Source organism: Heliangelus exortis, chromosome 2 (genome assembly GCF_036169615.1).
Source record: "Heliangelus exortis chromosome 2, bHelExo1.hap1, whole genome shotgun sequence".
NCBI classification, from domain to species: domain Eukaryota; kingdom Metazoa; phylum Chordata; class Aves; order Apodiformes; family Trochilidae; genus Heliangelus; species Heliangelus exortis.
In genome coordinates this window covers 6418227-6439623 of record NC_092423.1, presented here as the reverse complement: position 1 = coordinate 6439623, position 21397 = coordinate 6418227, and the positions used below count along the sequence as shown (strand labels likewise).

The 21397-nt window shown below is 40.7% G+C and overlaps 1 protein-coding gene across 7 annotated transcripts in view; it reads right to left on the bottom strand.

Moving 5' to 3' along the window:
* LOC139792019 (sodium channel protein type 5 subunit alpha-like) overlaps positions 1–21397 on the bottom strand; it is a 213132-nt gene that overhangs the window by 17960 nt on the left and 173775 nt on the right. For all 7 annotated transcript variants that reach the window (XM_071734645.1, XM_071734641.1, XM_071734646.1 and 4 more), the window contains 2 exons: positions 20113–20286; positions 4667–4789 (listed from right to left, as the gene is read on the bottom strand). In XM_071734645.1, the coding sequence (XP_071590746.1) occupies positions 4667–4789; positions 20113–20286 (297 nt within the window). The remainder of the gene's footprint in view (positions 1–4666; positions 4790–20112; positions 20287–21397) is intronic.

The window sequence follows — 21397 nt, the reverse complement described above, 5'->3', positions numbered from 1 at the left end:
GCTAATTTTCACACAGGAAAAGCTGCTTGATCAATTTTTTTTTAAAATTGTGTTTTCTTTTCTTCTTTTTCCTCTGTATAGACTGATTCCTGATGACTTTTCAATGTTGTCTTCTTCTTTTTATTTATTTTCTAATTTTATCTTTATTTGGATGTTAATCAATTGCTAACTTCATTGCCTTCAGACCAAATGACAAATAATTTTCATATCAGAGGCTCATTTGGATGTAGCCTTGGCCCTTTTCAAGGTAGCATTCCATTTACTGCTATGCAGAACAGTATTTTTCTCAATTTTAATCCATGCAGCATGAAGCCACCATGCTTATATCACATGGTTTCAGCAGTGCAAGAGATGGCCATGCCTGCATCCTGGTTTTTTAGTTCTGCTGAAGTGTATTCAGTGGCTTGTAGATAACAAAACATGACATCAGGCTGGAGCAAATCCCCTCAGAATGAATTATTAACAGGGGGTTTCATTCTTCTCTCACTGCTTCTGCTCTTACACCAGAGTGATGCCATTTGGTCTGCTGGAAGCACTCCTGCTTTGCACTGAGAAAAGGGAGAGGAATTAAAGCCCTGAATACAGAAAGGCAAGTTATTATCATAAATTCATGTTAAAAGTTCAGCTGCAAGCCTTGCCATGGAAAGGTCTGAATTTCTAGGGACAGCAATGTATATATATTTGTATATATACATATATTTGTATATATATGTACATATATATATGTATATGTACATACATATACATACATATGTATATTTATATGTATTTATGTATATATATATATATATGTATATGCATATGTATAAGAAAAGGTTTCCTACCTCTTGATTTCCATCAATACCCTTATAGCAGAAACCCCTTTCCAGGTGACTTCTTTAGGGACAGCCTAGAAACTGAGACACCCCCTGCCCTAATGCACAGCAATGCCTGTGCCTGGCACCAAGCTCTCCTGAACTCATGGGCCCCCTCCTCAGCTGAAGGTAATTCTGAATTTATATTTAGAATAGACTCACACAATGGATTCATTTCCCTTTGAAACAGCAGAGCCCACCAGGCTTCCTACAGTAACCCAGGCCCAGGCTGTGTTTCCTAGACAAGCCTGGGCACAGCTTTTGTGAAGACATCTAATTTACAGTGTCATGATTTGAAATAAGGGGAAAAAATTATTAGGAATTAATCTATTCCTGGTGTCCTTTGCTCCCTCTGTTAGAAACAGGTATTGTATTTTTAGGTTGAATTTGTTGAACTTGAGGCACTAGACACCTTCTGTTAGACATCTTCTCCTATCATCCCTGTCTTCACTGTGGGTGAGTTACCACTGATCACTGCTGTGGGTAATTAAAAAATTCAGAACTTCTTTCTAACTGCCATGGTTCCTTCAGATTTCTAATTATGTTTGTAGATCCCTGCAGAGACTTTCCCATTTTTGAAACCCCATTTCCAGCAGTCTGCTGGAATTCCACTGTTGAAGCAGTGCCCTCTCCCTCCCCTTGCTGAGTTTTTTACCTGCACGTTGAGGGATTGCATTATTCACCTCATTTATTGGACCTGTCCAAAAGCTCATGTCCTGTTAAACAGCCATCCTGATCCCTAAGTCCTTCTTAGCTGCTGTTTTCCAAGAAATGTCCCCCAGAGTGACCTACTTTCCTCCTCCCGAGGTGCATGATGTCTGGGGTTTTATTAAAATGCATGTTGTACAACTGATCTGTTTTTCCCTGGGATCAGTCCCTATAATTCCCTTATCCCTAATATCGCTTACTGCTCCGCTCACTTTGTGTGGTGTCAGCAAAGATTTGATATTTTGTTCCAGATGCTCTTAAAAATCCAGATTAAGGACAGTTCTTATTCTGACCGACCCCTCTCCCTGACACACTCATCACTGAATTTACAGTGTCATCACTATTTAGAATTACTTTTGGAGATCCATCACCCTTTTAAAATTAATTTAAAATATGTTTACTTGGCTTGATACAGAGCTTGTGTTTTCATCAGCAGGTCCCGTGGTATCAGATTCCTCACTGAAATCTAAGGATATTATATCAGCACTGTAACTGTCATCAGCATAATTTGTAATCAAATCAAAGGACCGTATCAGTTTTACAAGAACTATTCCCCTGAAATCATGCTACCTAGCATTAATTATGCTATTCCTTTCCTGCATGTATCTTGTAGCAGCCTCACCATGACTTTGCCTGGTATCATTTTCACATTAAATGGTCTAGCATCATCCCACTCATCCTTTTAAAAATATTCCAGTAACCTCCCTTGCTGAGAAGAAACTTGCAGGGAAGTGGCACCTTTGCAATAATTCCCTGATGAGGAGACATGGGAGACTTGGTAACTGGGGACAGGCAGACCTAAGTTAATTTACACTGGGGTTTAATATGTCTGGGAAAGTGGTGGGTGAGGCAGGGCAGTGGAATGTGCATGGCACCTCCAGGGCCTACAGAAACTGTCAGGTGAGATACTGGCCTTACTGGGGTCTTTTTGGGAGGACAGAGGATGGCAGAAGTTTAGACCTACTTTGCAGACCTCTTGTAGGATGGGAGCTGGTGAGACTGATGTCAAACTCAGACAGGTTCCAGCCTGATCAAAGACAGGGAAAGGTCTGAAGTGGATGGTAGCAGGTCCTCTTGGCCATCCAAGTGCTGTTCTGTGCCCTTACCTCAGAACCAACCATTTCCAAAATTTAGATGCAGCATCAATGAGATAAGTCTCTTACTGCAGTACAAACAAGAACTTTCTTGTTCCCGTTCTAACCATGCAGAGATCTCTTAGTTATATGAGAAAAAGACATTAGAACAGAACAAACTATTATTGTTTTCTTACTGTCACTGTTTGCTTCTCAGTATTATCATTATTTAATCCATCACTGCGCTGGCAATTTTCCTGTGCATTTTGGAGCATATGAACTCCTAATAATGAAAGGTCTAACTGTCCCTAGTCAAGTTAAGTGTAGTTATACAAACTAAAAATAAAATGATTTGATTTTCCAATAGCACGTATTCTCAATTACACTTCATCATTGTTTACAAGCTAATTCACTACCTCAAATAGCTCAGAAACACTGAATATATTTCAGCTGCAGCAAGGATACAGGGAAGGAAAGGGATGTTGAGTCAGGGATCAAGGGGGTGCTACAAGCATGACAATGATAAAAAGGAATCTTGCTGGGCTGCTGTGCATGTTTGTGCCGTGTAGGTTCTTCACCAAGTCAACCTCTTCCTGTTCTCAGACAGAGATGTGAAGTTTTTCAAGCCATTTCTTTCCTATTTCAGACTCACTTTTTTGGTACCTTGGGCTAGCCTGCCCAAATCCAATTTAGTCGAACTGATGCAAAGTCACGAGTGAACATTCTTATGTCAGCTTAGAATATGTTAAAGGGGTTTCACACGAACTTGCAAATCCAGCAGCAGAAGCTAAGCCTTCATAAGCCAGATTTAAATTGATTTGGGAGTTAATTGATTTGTGTTAAACTAATGCAGCTTTTGCTGATATCAGTGTTTGCTCAATTTACATATGTTTAATAAAGACTTGGAGTCATCAGATGACATAGGAGTGAGAGATTCAGCTAATGTCAGTAGTGTACCATCACTTTATGCCAGATGAAGATCTGAGGGTTGCTTCTGTTTTATTTTGTGAGTAACTTTAAAATATTGCCCGAGTTTGCAGAAGAGTGTAGTGAACAAAACAATTGAGGTTTGGGTGCTCAATACATGAACCACACATTTTTAATCACTGATGATTCAGACCAAAATGTTATCTACAGGAAAGCTTTCCCTTCAATATACCTCAGTATGAAACTTGCAGCATTTTCATTGGCCCAGTAGAGAGAGAGTCTTGGGATCCTCAGACAATGTAAGTTGCTTTATGTGCAAGTTTGTTACAGATTTGCTTTATCTTGCTATGAAATCTGCAAGACTAGCAGTAACCTCAGCTCATACAGAACACAGTTGCCATCATCTACAAATCATGCATGGCTCAAGGAGTTAAAAGTGCTTATCTAGACAAGAATTGATTAGTGTAGCAGGCAGGCTTAACAAATAACCAGGTATGCTGTGTGAATATAGCCCTGCCAGCAGAGGAATGCAGAAGAGGAAGAGATGGATGCATAAGATGGAGAAACAAACACAAGCTGCATAGTTTTAATATTAATCCTGACATTCCATATGGAAACTGTGTTCTGTTCAAAGGAAAGATTTTATACAATCATTCATCTGATTTCCCTTCCCTCTCTTCAGCATTTCTAGTTTTTGCTTTAATTATTAGTGAAAAAGTCCTTAAGAACTTTCCCAGTTAGTCTCATTTTAATACATGCCAAAAGCAAGGAGCAAACTTGCAGCTCAGTTATTCCCCTGATACGCCTTATAATTGAAAGGTAATTGTCAGCCAGATGCTTCCTCAGCCAAAAAGATGTTTTTTAAAACAGAATATGACAAGCTAGGCAGCAGGATTAGTTTATCATTAAATCCACCAGAGGATAAAGCTGTAACGATACAATTGCAATCAAGACAAAGGAAGGATTTTGGATTTTTTTTGGTTTGATACAGCATTATAATTCATTTCCTTTGGCAGACAAGATGAAGACAAAACCACGTGCAACTGTTCCTTGTTTCATGATCAATGCCAGTGGAGCTCTGATCAATACTTTATCTATTCTTACCCTCATCCCTTCAAATCGTGACAATGCTCTTAGTGGTCGCAGGGCTCGGAGGGTCCTCAGGGATTTAATGGGACCCATTTCAGAGTATCCAAGAGTATTGGCTATGAGGCTTACCAAGGAGACCTGAATGGAGACACAAAACAAAAACCCAGTTTGTTAGTAGGGTCCAGACATTTTCCTTCTCTCTGACTTTCTTTCCTGAAAATAAGCAGCTGGTTAGTTGGAAAAACCTGAAACAGTGGGAAAAAAAAAACAAAGCAAAACAAAATAAAATAAAACAACAAAACCCCCCACAACTAACAAAGAAACAAAAACCCCTTAAATGGAAACCATTAAATTAGACCAACATAGAAAAAAGAAGGTTCTTACATCTACATGTATACAGAACTCTTACCAGTTCACCAAACCTTTGCTTCCATGTTAATGCAACATTTATAGAAATAGACTTTCAGAGATGTCAGATTTCTTCTAACTGAGCACACAAAAATCCTCTTAACACCAGGCTGCACAATGTGGATGAGAAAGGAGATCACCATTACAAAGCCACCAGGCTGTGACGCCCATGCTGTAAGTTTCCTGTTCACTCCTCAAGGTGTTTGTGTCATCCACTATTGCAAATATGATGCCTCACAGAGTTGTTACAGTTTAGGGCTTTCTAGATGAAAGAACCTCTATAATCTCACCATTTCCAGCAAAGATAGAAGATTTTAGTGTTACCATTCAGTTACTGATCTTCAATTTACTGATTAGAAACCAACCTTCTAGATTGCTGATGGATGTGACTTTATATCATAGACTCTAAAATAATGCTCTACATGACTCTGATTCTGCACTTTTTCACTTTTTCTGCTTTCTGCGTAGCCTCTAAGGGAGCAAGAAACTTGACAGATGCTCAACATCAAGGTTCATACCTCTCAAAGACTATTTCTTTGAAATAAACTACCTTATTCCAAATCTGGAGGGCTTTCAATTCTCTTCATGTTTTCAGAGATTTTGTAGCACCCATCATGTGGATCCACAGAAATGTGGATGCTATCAGGCACAGGACTGCAGTCTGGATGAACCAAATGGCAGTGGAGATTACGGGTCAGAAGAACAAACACATGGAATAAATAGGGTTTGCACACTCAAATCCCTGCTCACAGCCTGAGTTCTTACTGAGCAGCAAGTGAGAAACAAACAGATCTCCAACACCACAGCTACCATGCCAATTTGCATATGTTAAAAAAAGAACCAAAATAAATTGTCACATTATTTTATTTTCTTAGAAGAAAGAGACCTTTGCATATTGCTCATCACACTTCCCTTACTCTCATATTACCTTAGGTGTTTTCACAGCCTCAGTTATTGTGTTATTGGGTTATCCATGCTCACTATTACAAGTATGCAAGGCTTACCTGGCATGAATGTGCTTTGTTGCCATTTTAGAGACAGAAGATAAGCCTAAAACCAGGGATTCTTCTACTCTATATAAAAACTGGCACTTTAAGTAACAGGAAACTCTGGGTTCCCCCATAAACCCAACCAGCTCCGGTGAGAAATCTTCCTATTCATTCGGATGATCCTAATCATAAGATGATTTTTCCTCTGCACCCTACTGCTGGCTGACCAGCCCAGCATCTCATAAAAGGTTTGTGACAAAGCAGGATAAGACAAGCCTGGTCCCCTAAGTTGCAAGCCAGTGTCCTTTGTGGGGCAAACTTTCTCCTGAGTATGCATTCATTTCTGTACCAGTGCTGTCTGCCCAGCTAAGCATCTTTGTAAAACTTGCTCAATTTGTTAAATTATTTATCAATCGATGGCTTTCTTGTGGCATGTGGGTGACAGTAAGCCTAAGGGCAGGAGGTCTCAGAGACATCAAGCCTGGGCTGGCTGCAGTGGGCTGGATATCTGCTGGGATAAGACAGCCCAGCTTTGCAGACAATGAAGTGGCACAGAGGCTGACTGTCACACTTCAACATGTCACTCTTTAACAAGGTGTGACACAAACTCATCTCCTGTGTGCAGACCCAGCAGCTGATGCGGAAAGGAAGGTCTTGATAAACACTTCTGCATTTTAGTAGTGAATGTGCTGTAAGGACACTACAGGTAGACTGGAATCATTGTATAATGTCTTAGAACCCTCAGACAGTGGGGAGATAAAAATCACCAGTGAAACCTTTGTTTCCATCTCCAAGAAAAGAAGATCTGAACCTGTGACATCAGCACCCTAAGATTACTTCCTATACAGTAATTCCTACAGGTTTCACAGATCTTTACCATTGCCTCTTTCAATCCTCAGTTAATGCTCACATTTGAGAATGAAAACCTGAGTTTGATTTCAAAACCATCTTAAACTCTCTGACACCTCCAAACTGAGGCAGCCCCATGTTCTGTCTTCTCTACTTCTTACCAACCCTGATTACATCCTGTACTCAAGCTTCATTAACATAAAGTCCAAAGCCTTCTCCTTCCATTCACTCACCCCATGGATTTAATGTTGTCTAAATCAGGAGAAAGGACTAAAGGGTTTGTATAATAGTGATAAGCAAATCTGCACTGTACTTCTACACTTAAGCCCTTCAACTAAGTTGTATTAAAACCATAATATAACTGGAATTATTGAGGTATCATGATAGGAGTAACCCTGCAGCACGTATTTCCGCCTTTGGTGGAAAACCTGGTGCAGAAAAAGGCCTTAACCCCACAAAACCTTGAATCTCCCTATCCAGAAAGACTGGAGGTACAAGAAAAACATCTCAATGGCAGCATGCACAGTGATAGAAACCAAGATCTGTACACTCACAATTTTCAAGGGAAGATCATTCTTCTCTAAAACAAATGTAGAGATTAAAAAATAAAAATAATCAAATAAAGGAGCACCCAGCACCTTTCTTTGTTAGCATCACCCACAGTGACTGAAAGTCAGATCTTCTGAAGGTCTTCCAACTGCCTTGGTGTGTGTGTACCTGCATGATCCCTTCCTCCTCCTGCATTTATATCCTGTAACTCCCCTTTCTCTCAAGGCTAAAGATGTTCTGCTCAAATCCTGAAAGATCAGACCAAGGCTGAAGATGCTCTGCTCAAGTCCTGAAAGGTCAGACTAGATCTGAGTGGGGTGACCATTTTCTTTAGAGTGCCACAGATGTCACCCTGAAACACATCACAGGTGCTGTTGTCCTCCTGACACAGATTTACACAGCATTAGAGACCTCTTCAGAGGATTAGGCCATGAAGCTGTGTGATATTTGACAATGATTTACATGGCTGGAGTCAGAACTGAGTTTGAGACAACTTGTTTAAATGCTCGGCTGTTGGTTTTGAAGGTATCCCCGTCAAATTTTATTTATAGGAGAATCACTAAGGCAGAGACTTGGCCATTTGGACTTGATTAAAAGTGACCCGGAAGGCTATTTTTAGGAAAAAAATCAAGCAGTTTTCAAAATTGGTACTGACTGCCCCACATAATCACAACAAAAGGTGAAGTCAGCTGTTTCTGTTACTTTTTTTTTCCTGATACAAGGCTGTGCAGCCCAGAGCTGCCCTAAGATTCTGCTTTGTGCTCTGCTTGGTATCAGAAACTTGCTGGCACCATGAAAACACCTCCAGGGTCAAGATAACCTCCAGATTCACAACATGGCACACATTTCTTATCTTTTCTCTTTGCAAATAGCTTCGTGGCTTTTTTTGGAAAAAAAAATACCTTGCAGAGCAGGCAGCACTGTGACACTGTGGAGCCTGAGCAAACCCTGAGGAGTCACTATTGCCTGCAACCATTTCCCACAAAATACAGAACCTGCTGTTGGGCTTGAGCTTTCACCTCACCTTCACCTTTCACTGGGCTTTTGTGTGCTAACTGGAAAGTTACAAAGTCTTTCATGCTCCTCTGGCCAGGAAGCTTTATTACTACCCTTATTTGCAGATGCTCTAGTTCTAGCATTTCCATGCAGGATCTTTCCAGAACCTTCTAGATCTTACTAAGAAGCTTTCATAGCTTTCCATCTAAACCTCCCTTACCCTCAACCTTATCAGTGTTAGCTCTAGTCTGGTTTTATCCCCTTGACTTGCTGTTTATTTGGTGTCATTGTCCCCAGGACAATGTTGTCCCTGAGATTTTCTATCAAGTGTGAACCCAATGTACAACCTGGCCAGCAACAAGGGTCCCTAAGGTTCTAATGAATCCAGTGGTTCTAATGAATCAGTATCCTGATCCTGTTTCCACATACTTTGATGACAAAAGTCTCACCAGTTACACAGTCCAGGAGTTCAGTCATGCCATAGCTCTTCCCTTCTTTCCTCAGAGTATCTCAGCACAGCCCAAAAAGAGAGAGCCCAGCCCCAGGGCTGTCAGTGACTTCCCCAAACTTACTGCACCCCATAAAGGTGGAAACCCTGAAAGAGTCAGCATTTAATGCCCAGCTCAATGGTAGAATTTCCCAGGAAAGCTCAGGCTCCAGGCAAAGCCACATTGGTGGTACCTACACACATTGGCTTCTTCTTCTCATTGCAGGCAGGGAGTGTTAACTTCTCTCTGATCCTGGCATTTAGGGAAGTTTTTTCCCCCTGTTCCTTAATTTCTTTGCCAAGAGATAGTTTTATTTATGTATCTCTATAAACATGTTTATAAATATATCTACAAGTATATATATACACACCTGTACTCCTACATGTATCTTGCATACACATATATGCAAATTTATCTATCTAGATTTTAGAATACTTATGTCACCCCACTGCAGCTGGGTGAAGAGAGAGATAAACAAACCCCAGAGCTTCCATTATTTCCCCTTTTTGTGTGATGCTCAAGAAAACAACAAGAGCTTTTAAATCTTTTGACTGCATTGAACATTATGACTGCACATCACCCATGGGGATTTCCAGGCCTGTGGCTGGTGTTCTGAAAGCCAAGCTCCTGTCATCTATGTGGCTTAGTGACATTAGCAGCTCAGGTCTAGAGTGCCCCATTTTATGACATTAATATGTCTTTCCAGGGCAAAATCAAGAAGAATCAATGAATTTAGACTCTTAGAACACAGGCAACGATCCCTGAAAACAGATTAGGCTCCCTGATAACTGTTCAAAATTATTGCTACTATGTTCTAATGAGATTAATGTCTGAATTTCTTAATTATTTTGACTCTCAGCTTCTAGATTATATTTGACAAAAAAAAAAAGTCTTGTTGGGAACAGGGATTTTTTTGCAGTAACTGCCATTATTTCTGTTTTACTATTTTAAAGAGATGTTGTCATTCTTAAAATGGAAATATGTTTTATTTAGTGTTAGGCTGTCACTGTGCCATGTGTCCACCTGTAAGAAGCAAAGTGAGGGAGGAACAACAGCAAAGTGAGCTCCTTTTGAAACATTTCAGCTGTTTTCTGTGAGCAGTCATTATAGAGTGAATATAAACTATCACATTTGTTAAACTTCTTGAAGGATCCTACAGGGAGCACATCGATGGTCACAGAAATTCAAAATTTAACAGATCTGCACCAATTTTTAACAATTAAAATTATTCACTGTGAACACACAGATAAATTCATACAATAGGCTTAAAATGTCTTCACTATCTGATAGCTGCTTTGGAAATCAGCTTTGTAAACCTGTGGAAACCCCCGTGAGGACCTCAAAAGAGAATTATAAAGCTGCAGGAATACAATTATACAGTAGGAAGTGCAGTAATGCAGCTTCCTTTATGTAGACACAGGAGAAATTGTCTTTAATCAAGAGGTCACAGGCTCTTTTTCCCAAGGAGCTACTGCATTTATAACAGCAGTGAGTAGTGGGGTTCCTTCCTAGACAGACATTTTAACAGCAATTAGTAGCATGCACAGGCTCCCTAACCATGAAATTATGCTGGCAGCAGTGAACCAAAGGATGCAGCCTTTGGGAGCAGAGTTTCACCTGAGGCTGACAGCATTTCCTATAATAAGGAGGAGGTTTGAGCTAGAATTGGGGCTGCTCCTTTCTTTTTCCTGTGTTCCTTCCCAGCCTAAAAGCTCATTATTCCTGATAACCAGCGAGCATCCACTGGACCAAGGTGGAAACAGATGTGAGCAGCACCATTCAAAGGCAGATGCTATTTGACACAGGCTGCATTTTTAAATTAACCTCAGGTCACCACTCAAATTAATTAAAAGCAGGACCCAGGGAATAAGCAGTTTTGTCTGGGCAATGGTAAAAATCCTCATTGGCTGGCCACAGAGATCCTAAAACGAGAGAAAATGAGAACCTCCCCTAAACGTCTGCCTGCTGCAACACCCATCTGTGAGAAACACCCTGCAAGCTGCTGTCTCAGGGAGAAAAAGAGACCTCCTACCTCGTTTGGGTAGCAGCATATGTTTTATGCAGCTAGGGATTTCATCAAATTAACCTGCTTGTTCAAATTAGAGGGGAGGGAACAGCAGAAGAAAAGGACATCCAAAAGGGAACACAGCAGATGAATTGAAAGCTCTAGACCCTTATTTAAAAAGTAGATTATGGTAATGCAGGCCCCCAGTGCCTTCAAAGAGCTTTTTCTGTGCCCCAGGAACACCTGTCTTTCCTTCTCTAATTGTGCAAATAAAATAAAATAAAAATAAAATAAAATAGTAGAAGAAAGAGAGTGTGGATTACTTTAGGTGTCTCTTTTAAATCAAGTCTGGTTCACAGCCCCCCAGCAGCAGCCCAGGGTCTGTAAAAGCCAGGCCTGCAGTCTCAACTTGCTCTTCTTGATTTGAAAAGGAACAGAACTAGTTCTGTACCCCAAATGCAAACTGGAAAAACAGCGGGAAAAGGGGAATTTGGAAGTTAAGTGAAATACATGGAACTTCTTATTGCCTCTCTGAAATACTGTTGGGTGAAAAGGGCTTGTAATAAGGTCGGAATTCCCATTAGCATCTACCATTTCTCAGCTGACATTTATTATGGGCTTGTTTGTTGTTTTTTTTTTTTCATATCTTTCTACCTGGGCTTGCTTGTTGGTTTTTTTTTAATATCTTTCTACCATTTCCCTCTGATTTTCATTTTCTGCCATGTAGATGCCTAACTGTAGGATTGCATCTGCCACCCCAGAAACTGCATGTTATCAAGGAAGGGCATAAAGCTAAAGGAAAAGTCTGAAAATTAGGACACTTGAGAGAGATTAAAGTGACCTCAACGAAATTCCCACCTTTGCTACCTGTTTCCCTGAATCACAACCCTCACATTCAAGTAAAGACTACAAACTCCTTAGAGTTAGTCCATGGCCTGGAGATGGAAGTGTCTGCAAATGAGTTAATGAGCAACTTCCCTCACCCACAGCTACCTTCATTACTGTTTATGGAGTGCTCTCCTGGTTTATAATATGATGGGCTACATGAGTGCCTAGATTAATTATAAACAAAATTATCTCCTGAAAAGCCCGACGCTACTTCTTATAACTCAGGATAAAAAATGCTTTTACATCACCCACTCATGGCTTTTTTTTTTTCTCCAGAACATTTTTTGCCCCCCCCCCCATCTAAGGCTCACACTAAAGCTGCAAAGTTTTCTTAATATTTCATCTTCTCAGCTTGTTTCCTGTACCTCATGTCCACGATTTCAAGGCAATGTTTCCTTTTTCAGAAGGCAGCCTTGTTGCAAACAGCATGTGCCCCTCCTCTTGGCTTAAATGCTTTTAAATAAATCATTCCTGTATCCTAATTGCTTCCTGGTGGTTTCCAGAAGAACCTCTTTATGTCTTGCTGTTCTTTTAATCTGTCACCTCCTTTACACCTGCTCGGGCTTTTCCTAACAACTCCAGTCAATTCCCAAGGCAGATGGCTGCAAATCAAGAATTAAACCTCAGTTAATTTCTGAGGGTGAGTTGAATGACCTGCTGCTGCAAGCTTCCATTCAGTGAGACTGGCAAGCAGACTTACTGATTTGTAGCTTCCCCACCCCACCCATTCCAAATGGATTTTCAGCCTGTCTCAATTCACCTTCCCACTGCAGACAGACACTGCTACCAGAGCTCCAGGTCCCTTTTAGGGGACTTTAGGGACTGGGTAGGGATGGCAGAGGTATTACTGTGACTTTGGGGACTACGTGATACTTCTTAATCAGCAAAACTTTGGCCAAGACCCAAAGTCTTTCTCCTTTTTGCAGCAGAGGTGGCTCTGCAGGTACAGCTGCCTTGAAAAGTTTGTTATTTCTGCCACAATTTACAGTAAAGAAATTTCATTATCATCGTCAACTACATTCCACTTGTCCTCCAGACAATATATGGAGAAAGCCTTGATATAGGTCAGCTGAAGAGGAAAGATATGCTCTCCTTAAAATGATCTCCAAACCCACCAAATAATTCATCCCAGGGTACCTTCTCAGTGGTGAATGCTGTAGATGGGAATATGCTTGATTATTATTTATTAATTGAAGATAACTTTATAATGTCAGACGTGTACGTAGTGATTCCCCTGGGGCTCAGCCCCATTGACCATGCTCCACTTCCATCCCACCCAGTGAGAGTTGAAGTACTGAGCTTAAGGCATGCTGATTTTTGGGCAGGATTAGGATCAATTTTACTTACACATAACATAATGAAAAACACACACACAAAAAAAAAAAAAAAAAAGAAAAAAAAAAGAAAAAAAAAAAAAAAAAAGAGAGAGAAAAGAGAAAAAAAATCTGTTTGGGCTGCTTCCATTCCTGATTTGCTCAATTACCTAAAGCATCCATGTTCCAGATCCATATGAAAAACACCAATTTCAGGAGGGAAATATGACAGTCATAGCTTGAAAATCATGGCTGTTTATTTGGCTTAAAAAACCTGGGCTGATCCTCATATTGCATTGGATATTCTAGGATGGAGATGGACTCTGAAGAATTACGGATTCCCTGATTTCTGCCCAGGAAAGACAATGGTATAAGTAGGAGTCCTACATACTACATCTCATACTACATACTCATCTTCATTTGCCTTAGCACAAAGCACCCAAATGCCAGTCATACCAGGGCAGGAGGCCAGTACAAAGTCTCTACACCACTGGGGCACAGCTTTCAAATTTCCCAATTCCCAATTGGGATTTCTTTGATTTCTCATCCCCATAATAAAGAACCCCTGACCCCTCTTCAGGCTGCATCACTCCCTTCACATCTTCCTTTCCCTTCCTCCTTCTACCAGTCTCTTAAGCAGCCCTTGGCAATCCTGGGTGGAGCCACAAAGATGGTGGAAGATGTTTTGCAGTCTGCAAAAGCTGGGGTGAAAAAAGTGCTGGTCATCAAGGGGAGGAACTGTAGGACCATTCTCTGTCCTGGTAGAGAATGTGGGACTCTGCCCAGACTGTTCAATACAGTCTGCATCTCTGTCCCAGCTCTGACCCTTCATCCTGGGAGACAATTGACATAAAAGGAATTCGGTTGCTCCTCTCACAGCAATGGAAAGGACCAGGCAAGATGCATGCAAGAGCTCAAGGGTTTTATTCCTTATTTTCATTTCAAGAATATTCCTTCTGAAAAAGGACATTGAAATGTGCTCCATACTTAAAATAAGGTCAAGAAATAAAAATGGCTGGTAGACCTAATTCAGCACAGTCTGAGTTGAGGTGGTTTTTTTTACAGTGCTTCCAAAAGTTGAAATTCTCCCACAGCAATTGAAATTCTTCAGCAATTGCAGTGATTCTTCATACTGCAACTGGTTTGCAAGGCAGGTAGCAGGTGCTACCCTTGCTTGCTGGACTTTTCTCCTCCTCTTCCCTTCCTCTCCCTTTCCCTCTAGCTTTCCCTCTGCTTTGTCCTGCTGTGCCTTGCCTGAAACCAAGCTTGTGCTTCCACTTGGCACAGCCCAGTTGCTCTCCTTTTAGCATCTATGTGGTAACTAACATGAGGTGCAAACCAAGATAAGACAAGACATTTGAATGTTTTTGCATGTGTTATGTGGAGATAAAGTGTGGGGAGCCAGAAGGGAGATTTACAGTGTCCACTGACCTGCTAACACACATTAAAACCACTTAGCTCATCTTCATGTGGAATTTGTAATTTTTGTTTCCACTTATCCTGAATTAGGCAATATGTAGTAAATCATAATTTTTTTCTAATTTTTTTTTTTCTTCTAAACCAGCCTCCTTGGCTTCTGGAGAGACATTCTCTTTCCTTCAAGTTATCTGAGAGATTTATGCCATCAGCAGAGAACCAGAAGAATGGGCATTTAAAGTCTTCAAAAATACCACATGAGAATTTGTTTTGAGGATCTGGAAGAAAACTGGTAAAAAATGAACTCTGAAGTACTAATACTCTGTTATAACCTATGGATTTTGGATAACTTGCAAAGAGGACTAAGTTCATGTTTAAGTTGCCTCTCCAAGAGAGATTCTATATTATTTTTACTTTTTCTGGCCTGTATTTTTGTCATTCTGTTCCTGTGTTCTTTTCTGCACAAAAACTAGATGAAATTCACATGCTTTTAGGATCATTTCCTAAGAATACAAATTGGATTTCAGTGCTGTTTGGGAACAACTCATTACAGCAGATTGTGTAATTACTGGTGAAGCAAACAGAAATCACCTTGCTAATCAACAAGGAATACAGATGGAAAAAACAATTAAAGCAATCAGAAGCCATCAATATTTACTTCACACACCAAGTTTTTAATTGTCACTTAAAGACAATCCAACACAAGGGCATAATTTAATTCAATTCAATTTTTAACTAGGGATGGAAAGAGTGTTTTAAACTGTTCATCAAAAACTCAAAGATTATTGACTGCCTTTTAACTTATCTGGCAGAGAGGTTTCCTAACAAGAAATCTTAGAACATGTTCTTTCCACAAAGCTATCTTGGGGAATGTAATATCTGTACTTTTTTAAAAGTGTTTGGTGAAAATGATGATGCATTTAATGACTGAACACCTCCAACAAGCAAGCAGGAAATTTGGCAGCCCACAGGAAATTTGGAAAGCTGCTCAATGTGGAATACAGATCTTGGGGACAAACCCAGCAGCTCCAGGCAAACACCAGAAACATGTTCTGTTATGGCCATTTACAAAATGCATGGGGGGGAACCTATAAATTATTTTATTTTCATAAAAGCAGCTACAAAATCTTCTCAGGTGGACTTGTTAAGTAACTTCTCTGAGCTGTTTGGCTTCCAAATCCCCACCTTCAGCTATTTTGCAGACAGATCTACTGCTGAAAGCTGCTGTGAGCCCAGAGCAGGCTTTCTGGGAAAAAGGTTGGAAGGAGTGTTCCTCTGGTGACACAGTTGGAAAGAAAATGGTGTAAGGGCAAAAATTGATAAATAGAGATGATCTTCCCTTTCCCACTGGAAGGGGAACCATTGCTGGAGGTGGCTGAGGCAGAAGGAGGCTGCCAGCATCTCTACAAAAGCCATTGCTTAGGAAAACAGCTTTCCCAGGTATCAAATCTTGAAAGATGGGATAATGTTAAAAAGAATTAGTGGAGAAACCCTCACTTCCCCTCACCTCTGAAGTCAGTAAGTGACATTCAGGTTCATTTTAAGCCTGGACTGGGCCTAACTGCTGGACAATTAAGTTGAACACAAAAGCTGCAATGGAGATGATGGCTTTGTGTCAATGGACTTCTGTAGAGAGCTGACATTAATGCCTGTTTAAGAGGATTTTTCTGTGTATGCCACAGGCAATGAAACTTGGCTGTTACTTCTTTTGTGACCATTCTTACTAATGAGTTAGGGACTTTACATCCCTTTCCTGAAAGCTTTCTCCTGAGAGCTTCTGTAGGGTTTTGGTCATTCCCCTCTGCCATCAATGAGCAGTGAGAGGCGAAGCTGTTGACTGCAACACCTCCAGTCCTTGAATGATGCTAAACTCCAGACTGATGTCTTTCCCAAACTGACCACTGCAATGGAATGATCCATCCCCTGTCAGCAAAGGCAAGGGCATAGCTCAGAATTAACTGGCTGAAGCACAAAAAAGATAAGCTCGAGATAATATTTATAAGTCAGAGGAAACAATTGAAAGGAACATCAAACCTGACACCAGTGTGCACAACTGGTGGAGTTTATCTACCCCTTGTTTTAAAACCCAACTGTCTGCCTGCTGAGGAGATGCCTGGTTGAAAGCAGTTTTCATTAACATTCATCCTGAATGCCATGTGCCTCTGTCCCTGGCCAAGTTCAGACTCCTTGCTTAATCTGCTTTGTACAAAGAGGTTTTGGTTGCATGAATGCTTGGAAAATATCTATTCTTAGTGAAAATATTTGTCCGTGCATCCTAGCAAAGAGGATTGTGCCTAAATGCCATTCCTGATGGTGATGTTGATGTCTGTCTACTCTGCAGCTATACTATGGACTCTTCTGTTTCCTCATTTGAAAGGAGCTGTGAACTGAGTGCCCACCACTGCAATTCATGTGCCCAGAGAAGCTGTATTTGCAGTGTAGAAGGGGTTACTTTTAGAAGTATTCTTGTTATTTGCAGGGAGGAAACGTATGGATGCACATTAATGCCATTTGTTCAGTATATCCAAATTTCATCAGACATCTAAGGCATCTTGCACCAGTGCCCTAAGTTGACATTAGCCTGTATTTTGGTGTTTGATTACTCCTTTCTCCCAAAGAAATCTGTAGCAGCCTACTTGATAGGACCTCATTGTGTTGCAAGGTATTTTATTTAAAAGCACTATTCTGGCACACTCTTTGAGATGCAGAGAAGCCCATTGTCAGAGGTCCTCCTTTAAGGTTTCTACTTCCAGCAAAATGTTTGTGGATTACTTTGTGTTCTCATGTTAAGAATTTGCAAGCCAGAATTTTCTTAAGTAACCCACAATTGTGAGATGGTGCCTTGGTGGTTACATAGGTCCAAATTCATGTCAAAGGTCTTCCACAAGGCAGAGTAAGTACAAAAAAGATTAACAAATTAACAAAATTTAACAAAATTTAACAGAAAAACCCTAGCTGCAATATGCTTATACCCCCTCTGGGTTCAATTCCTATTTAGAAATAGCAAATACTTGCAAATTTTGAGAGGGTTTTATGAATTATTCACAAAAGAAAAAGGATTATGAGTTACATTTGTACAATGAAAAAACACAGATGAGAGATCTCTTCTCATGTCCCATGAAAAATCAACCATCACAGCTTGAATTTTGAATACCAATACCAAACTGGTAATGAATAATTTGCAGATCAGGAATTTTTAAGTGAATAATTTTAAACAAATAAATTTGAGAAAATCAGACAAGTGGTTCATCTGCTTCTTTTGGAGCAGCTAATTCACCCATTCACTCCTTTCTGCAGCTCAGTTGCAGTGATTTGGTTCTCAAAGGACCAAAAAGAAAATGTAAATTGAAGTAAAAAGTGCAAGGAAAAAAAAAAGCTGGAAAAATGCTAGCATGTTCCTCTGGTAATTCAGAGCAGCAGGGTGTGTGAGCAACAGGGTGGGAGAGGAGCATCTGTTAACCCCCCTAAAAAATATAGTACTTGGTTCTTACAATCCACATTGGGAAATTACTTTGAAGAAAAGAATGGGGCATGGGGAAAAGGTTTATTCATTGAGAAAACAAAAGGGTAAGTGGTTTTCTGGGGTCAGTTATTAGCTAAAACAACTCAAGTATGGAGCAACTTTCTGGCCACCTAAGGAGCCTGTGAAAATGTTAAGAAAAGGGGGTTAAGAGAACAAAAAGCTCTGGGTCAATAAGAAGGCTCTGGGGTGCATTTGCTGGGGACAAGGGGAGTCCCAGGGGCCTGTGGTTCCCTTTTTGCTATAGCAATTTTTTCTGCCACGTGTTCTGACAGGGGAAGTAAAGTCCTTTTCCCCAGCCCACCTGTGGCTGCCTCTGCAATCCATCATTCTGCACACAACACCCCCTTCCCGTTAAAAATCAAACATCTGCCTACATCTTGGGGTTGCATACTTGCATTCTTATTTATGGGGTTTTTTGCCATGAGGCCTTTTTTCATGGAGGACAGGATTTAGCTTACTTTCCATTTCACTTTCTGTGGTATTAAGTAGGTACCATGCTACAAACTACATATTTATAATGAGTGGAAACTCCTTCAAACTGTGAATAATGCAGCAGGTCTCCAAACTACTTCAGTGAATTCATAGTGCAAATTGTTGCTTGCACCAGGAAGACCCCTACTTATAGTTGTGAAAATACTGAGCCCTCAGCCAGCCCTTCAGAAGTTAATTAAAACAATAACTCCCATAACAAAATTCTGGAAGCCTGTATTATTTGTCCAATTTTAAAGATGGAGAAACCAAGACAGAAAAGCTATGCCCATGAACCTGAGCCACAGTAAACAGAATTTTCATGGTTGGGCTTAGGAACTGATGGTTTCCAATTTTGTGGTTAAATAATTAAACCAGGCCTTCCTCTTCTATCAAAACTAATCAGTGAAAAATGAGTGCCTTTCCTTTAAGAGGGTTCGAAGTTGGTATGCAGAGAGGAATTTATGACCTACAATTTATGTAAAGAACTTCCTTTTCATAAATCAAATTATTAAAGCTCTGGAGAAGCTTCCAAAGGCTCTGATCCAGCAGTGCACTTAGATATGTCCATAACTTCAAACAAGTAAATCGTCCCATTGAAGTGCTTTCCTGGACTGGAGCCAAAGAAAGTGGAGCTCTCCCCTGAGTCAAGGTTCAGATGTAAAATGGGGAAAAATAATTTATCAGAAGTTTAATAAGTTACACAGCCATGGCAGAGCTCTGCCAGCCTTCCACAGTCATACCTCAAGCTAATAAGAAGTGGCCTCAGGGAGATAACTGCTTCTTTATTGATGGGCTGTGATGAAATGTGAAACTTCATCTGGAGGACATGTCTTGGTTGGCTTTCCCTGAATTTGGCAGAGCCCACACCCAAGCAACATGAAACTTTGAAGGGGTACATGCCTGGTGCTAGTGACACTCCTGAGGTATGAGCTCCCTTCCCTCCAACCAATCCTATCTTTTAGGAATTATCTTTGTCGAAGAAGCAAGCACTGGGATATTCCAAGGATCTGGAGCATTTTGCGGGGTTTGGTAATAGTGAAATCACCTTGACAAGAGGACTATTCACACCTTCTCCTGGACTCCTTCAGTGGGAAATACTTGGGGGACAGTACTGAACATACTGTTACGTGCTGCTGGCAGCCTCCCCGGGAACCTCGGCCAAGGACAGCTTCTCTAATCTGCTGAAAGACTTGTGTGTCGAGGTCATGTGCAGAGCAGCCGGGGGTAACCGGACCTTGTGCTTGCTGGGAGTGTGGAATGAGATGTGAAATGCTGAAAGAAAGAAAGAGCAAGTTCCTCGGGAGGAGAAGGGAATGTGACTCGAATTAGCAGGGTGACACCTCTGAGTAACGACACAAAGCGGTCTCCTCCGCTCTGCCACGCTGACTCCTGGGGATGTATGGTTACATATCAAGCCTGCAGACCTCCTTCAAGGCTTGGGTTGTTACTAAGAATCAGAGTGACAGCTGTCATTTTTCAAGGAAAAAGCTACCAGACTGAACAGCCCCTTCCTAGGCCTTTTAAAATCCAACAGAGGAAGCATCGTAGTTTCAAAATGGTACTCACATCTACAATTAGGAAGTCCAGCCAGCACCAAGCATTGGTGAAATATTTCTTGAAGCCATATGCCACCCATTTCAGGAGCATTTCCAAGACAAAGATGTAAGTGAATACTTTGTCAGCATATTCCAGCATGGTTTTTATGTTTTTTCGATCTTCGAGGTAAATATCTTCAAAAGCCTGAAAGTACAAAAGATTGATCAAAACCAACTTCTGAACTGTGTTGGAAAGCATTGGTGCTGCACTGCAAGTCTATACTACTATTTGATGGGATTCTATGTACTGTGTGTGAGTTCTGATATATTTAAATGTACTTTAATACACAAAGCAAACATTTAATTTGTGGCTGTGTACTCAGTCCAGCACAATGGGGTGTGCAGGCACAGCTAGGACTGGCCCTGGTCTCTCTCTCTTCATGCTCTACATCCTTTGAATGTAAGAGAAGCACAAGCATCCTTAAGTTGGGAACATGAACCTGTGAGCCACCCCAAGCTGCCCAAGGGCATTCTGCCACAGCTCCAGTTGGCTGTGCCACTGAGATTGGGGCACCTACGGTGACCAGGGCATAGCATGCTTTGCCTTAAAGAGTCAGAATCTGACCCTTGTATTAAGTCAAATACAGCTTATTGTTAATTATGACAAATTGGGTTATTAAGTTGCCTATGCCTGTGTTAGAGAGTACCGTAGTTCCCTGGCTTCTGTTCAGCCATCACATTTCAGGTAGCTACAACCATCTGCCTCAAGAAATGCTCATTATTATTCACTTAACAGAACAATTACGTTTTAAAGGTCAAAGTATCTATCTACCCATCTCATCTGTCTAACTGATCTTATTCAGGGCATCATCAAAGGACGTTTGGTACCTGTATCAAGTACAAGCAACTTAATAACCCCTTTAAAATATTTAAGACATAAACCAATATGCTTACTTAAAAAAAAAAAACAAAACAAAACAACAAACGAATCAACAAATACAACTCTCTCATAATTTAGCTTTCAGTTTGCAATGTACATTAAACAAAAGGCAGGATCCTAGTGTCAGGGCTGCAGCCCCTTTTGGGGTTTCTAAGTTGAGCAGTGGTTCCGATCTGCTCCCCCAGCTGCTCCAGGGAATGTCATTGCACAAGCTGCTCTCATGTCCCTGTAACCTGGATAACCCAAGCTTTGAGATATTACTGTCATCCCATCGTGTGACCCAGAGCACTTGCCAGCAAGAAGCAACATTATTTGAGAGGCTATGTGCTAATCATCTTAATTATCTGCATTTACATATTTCGAGATCTGTAGCTAC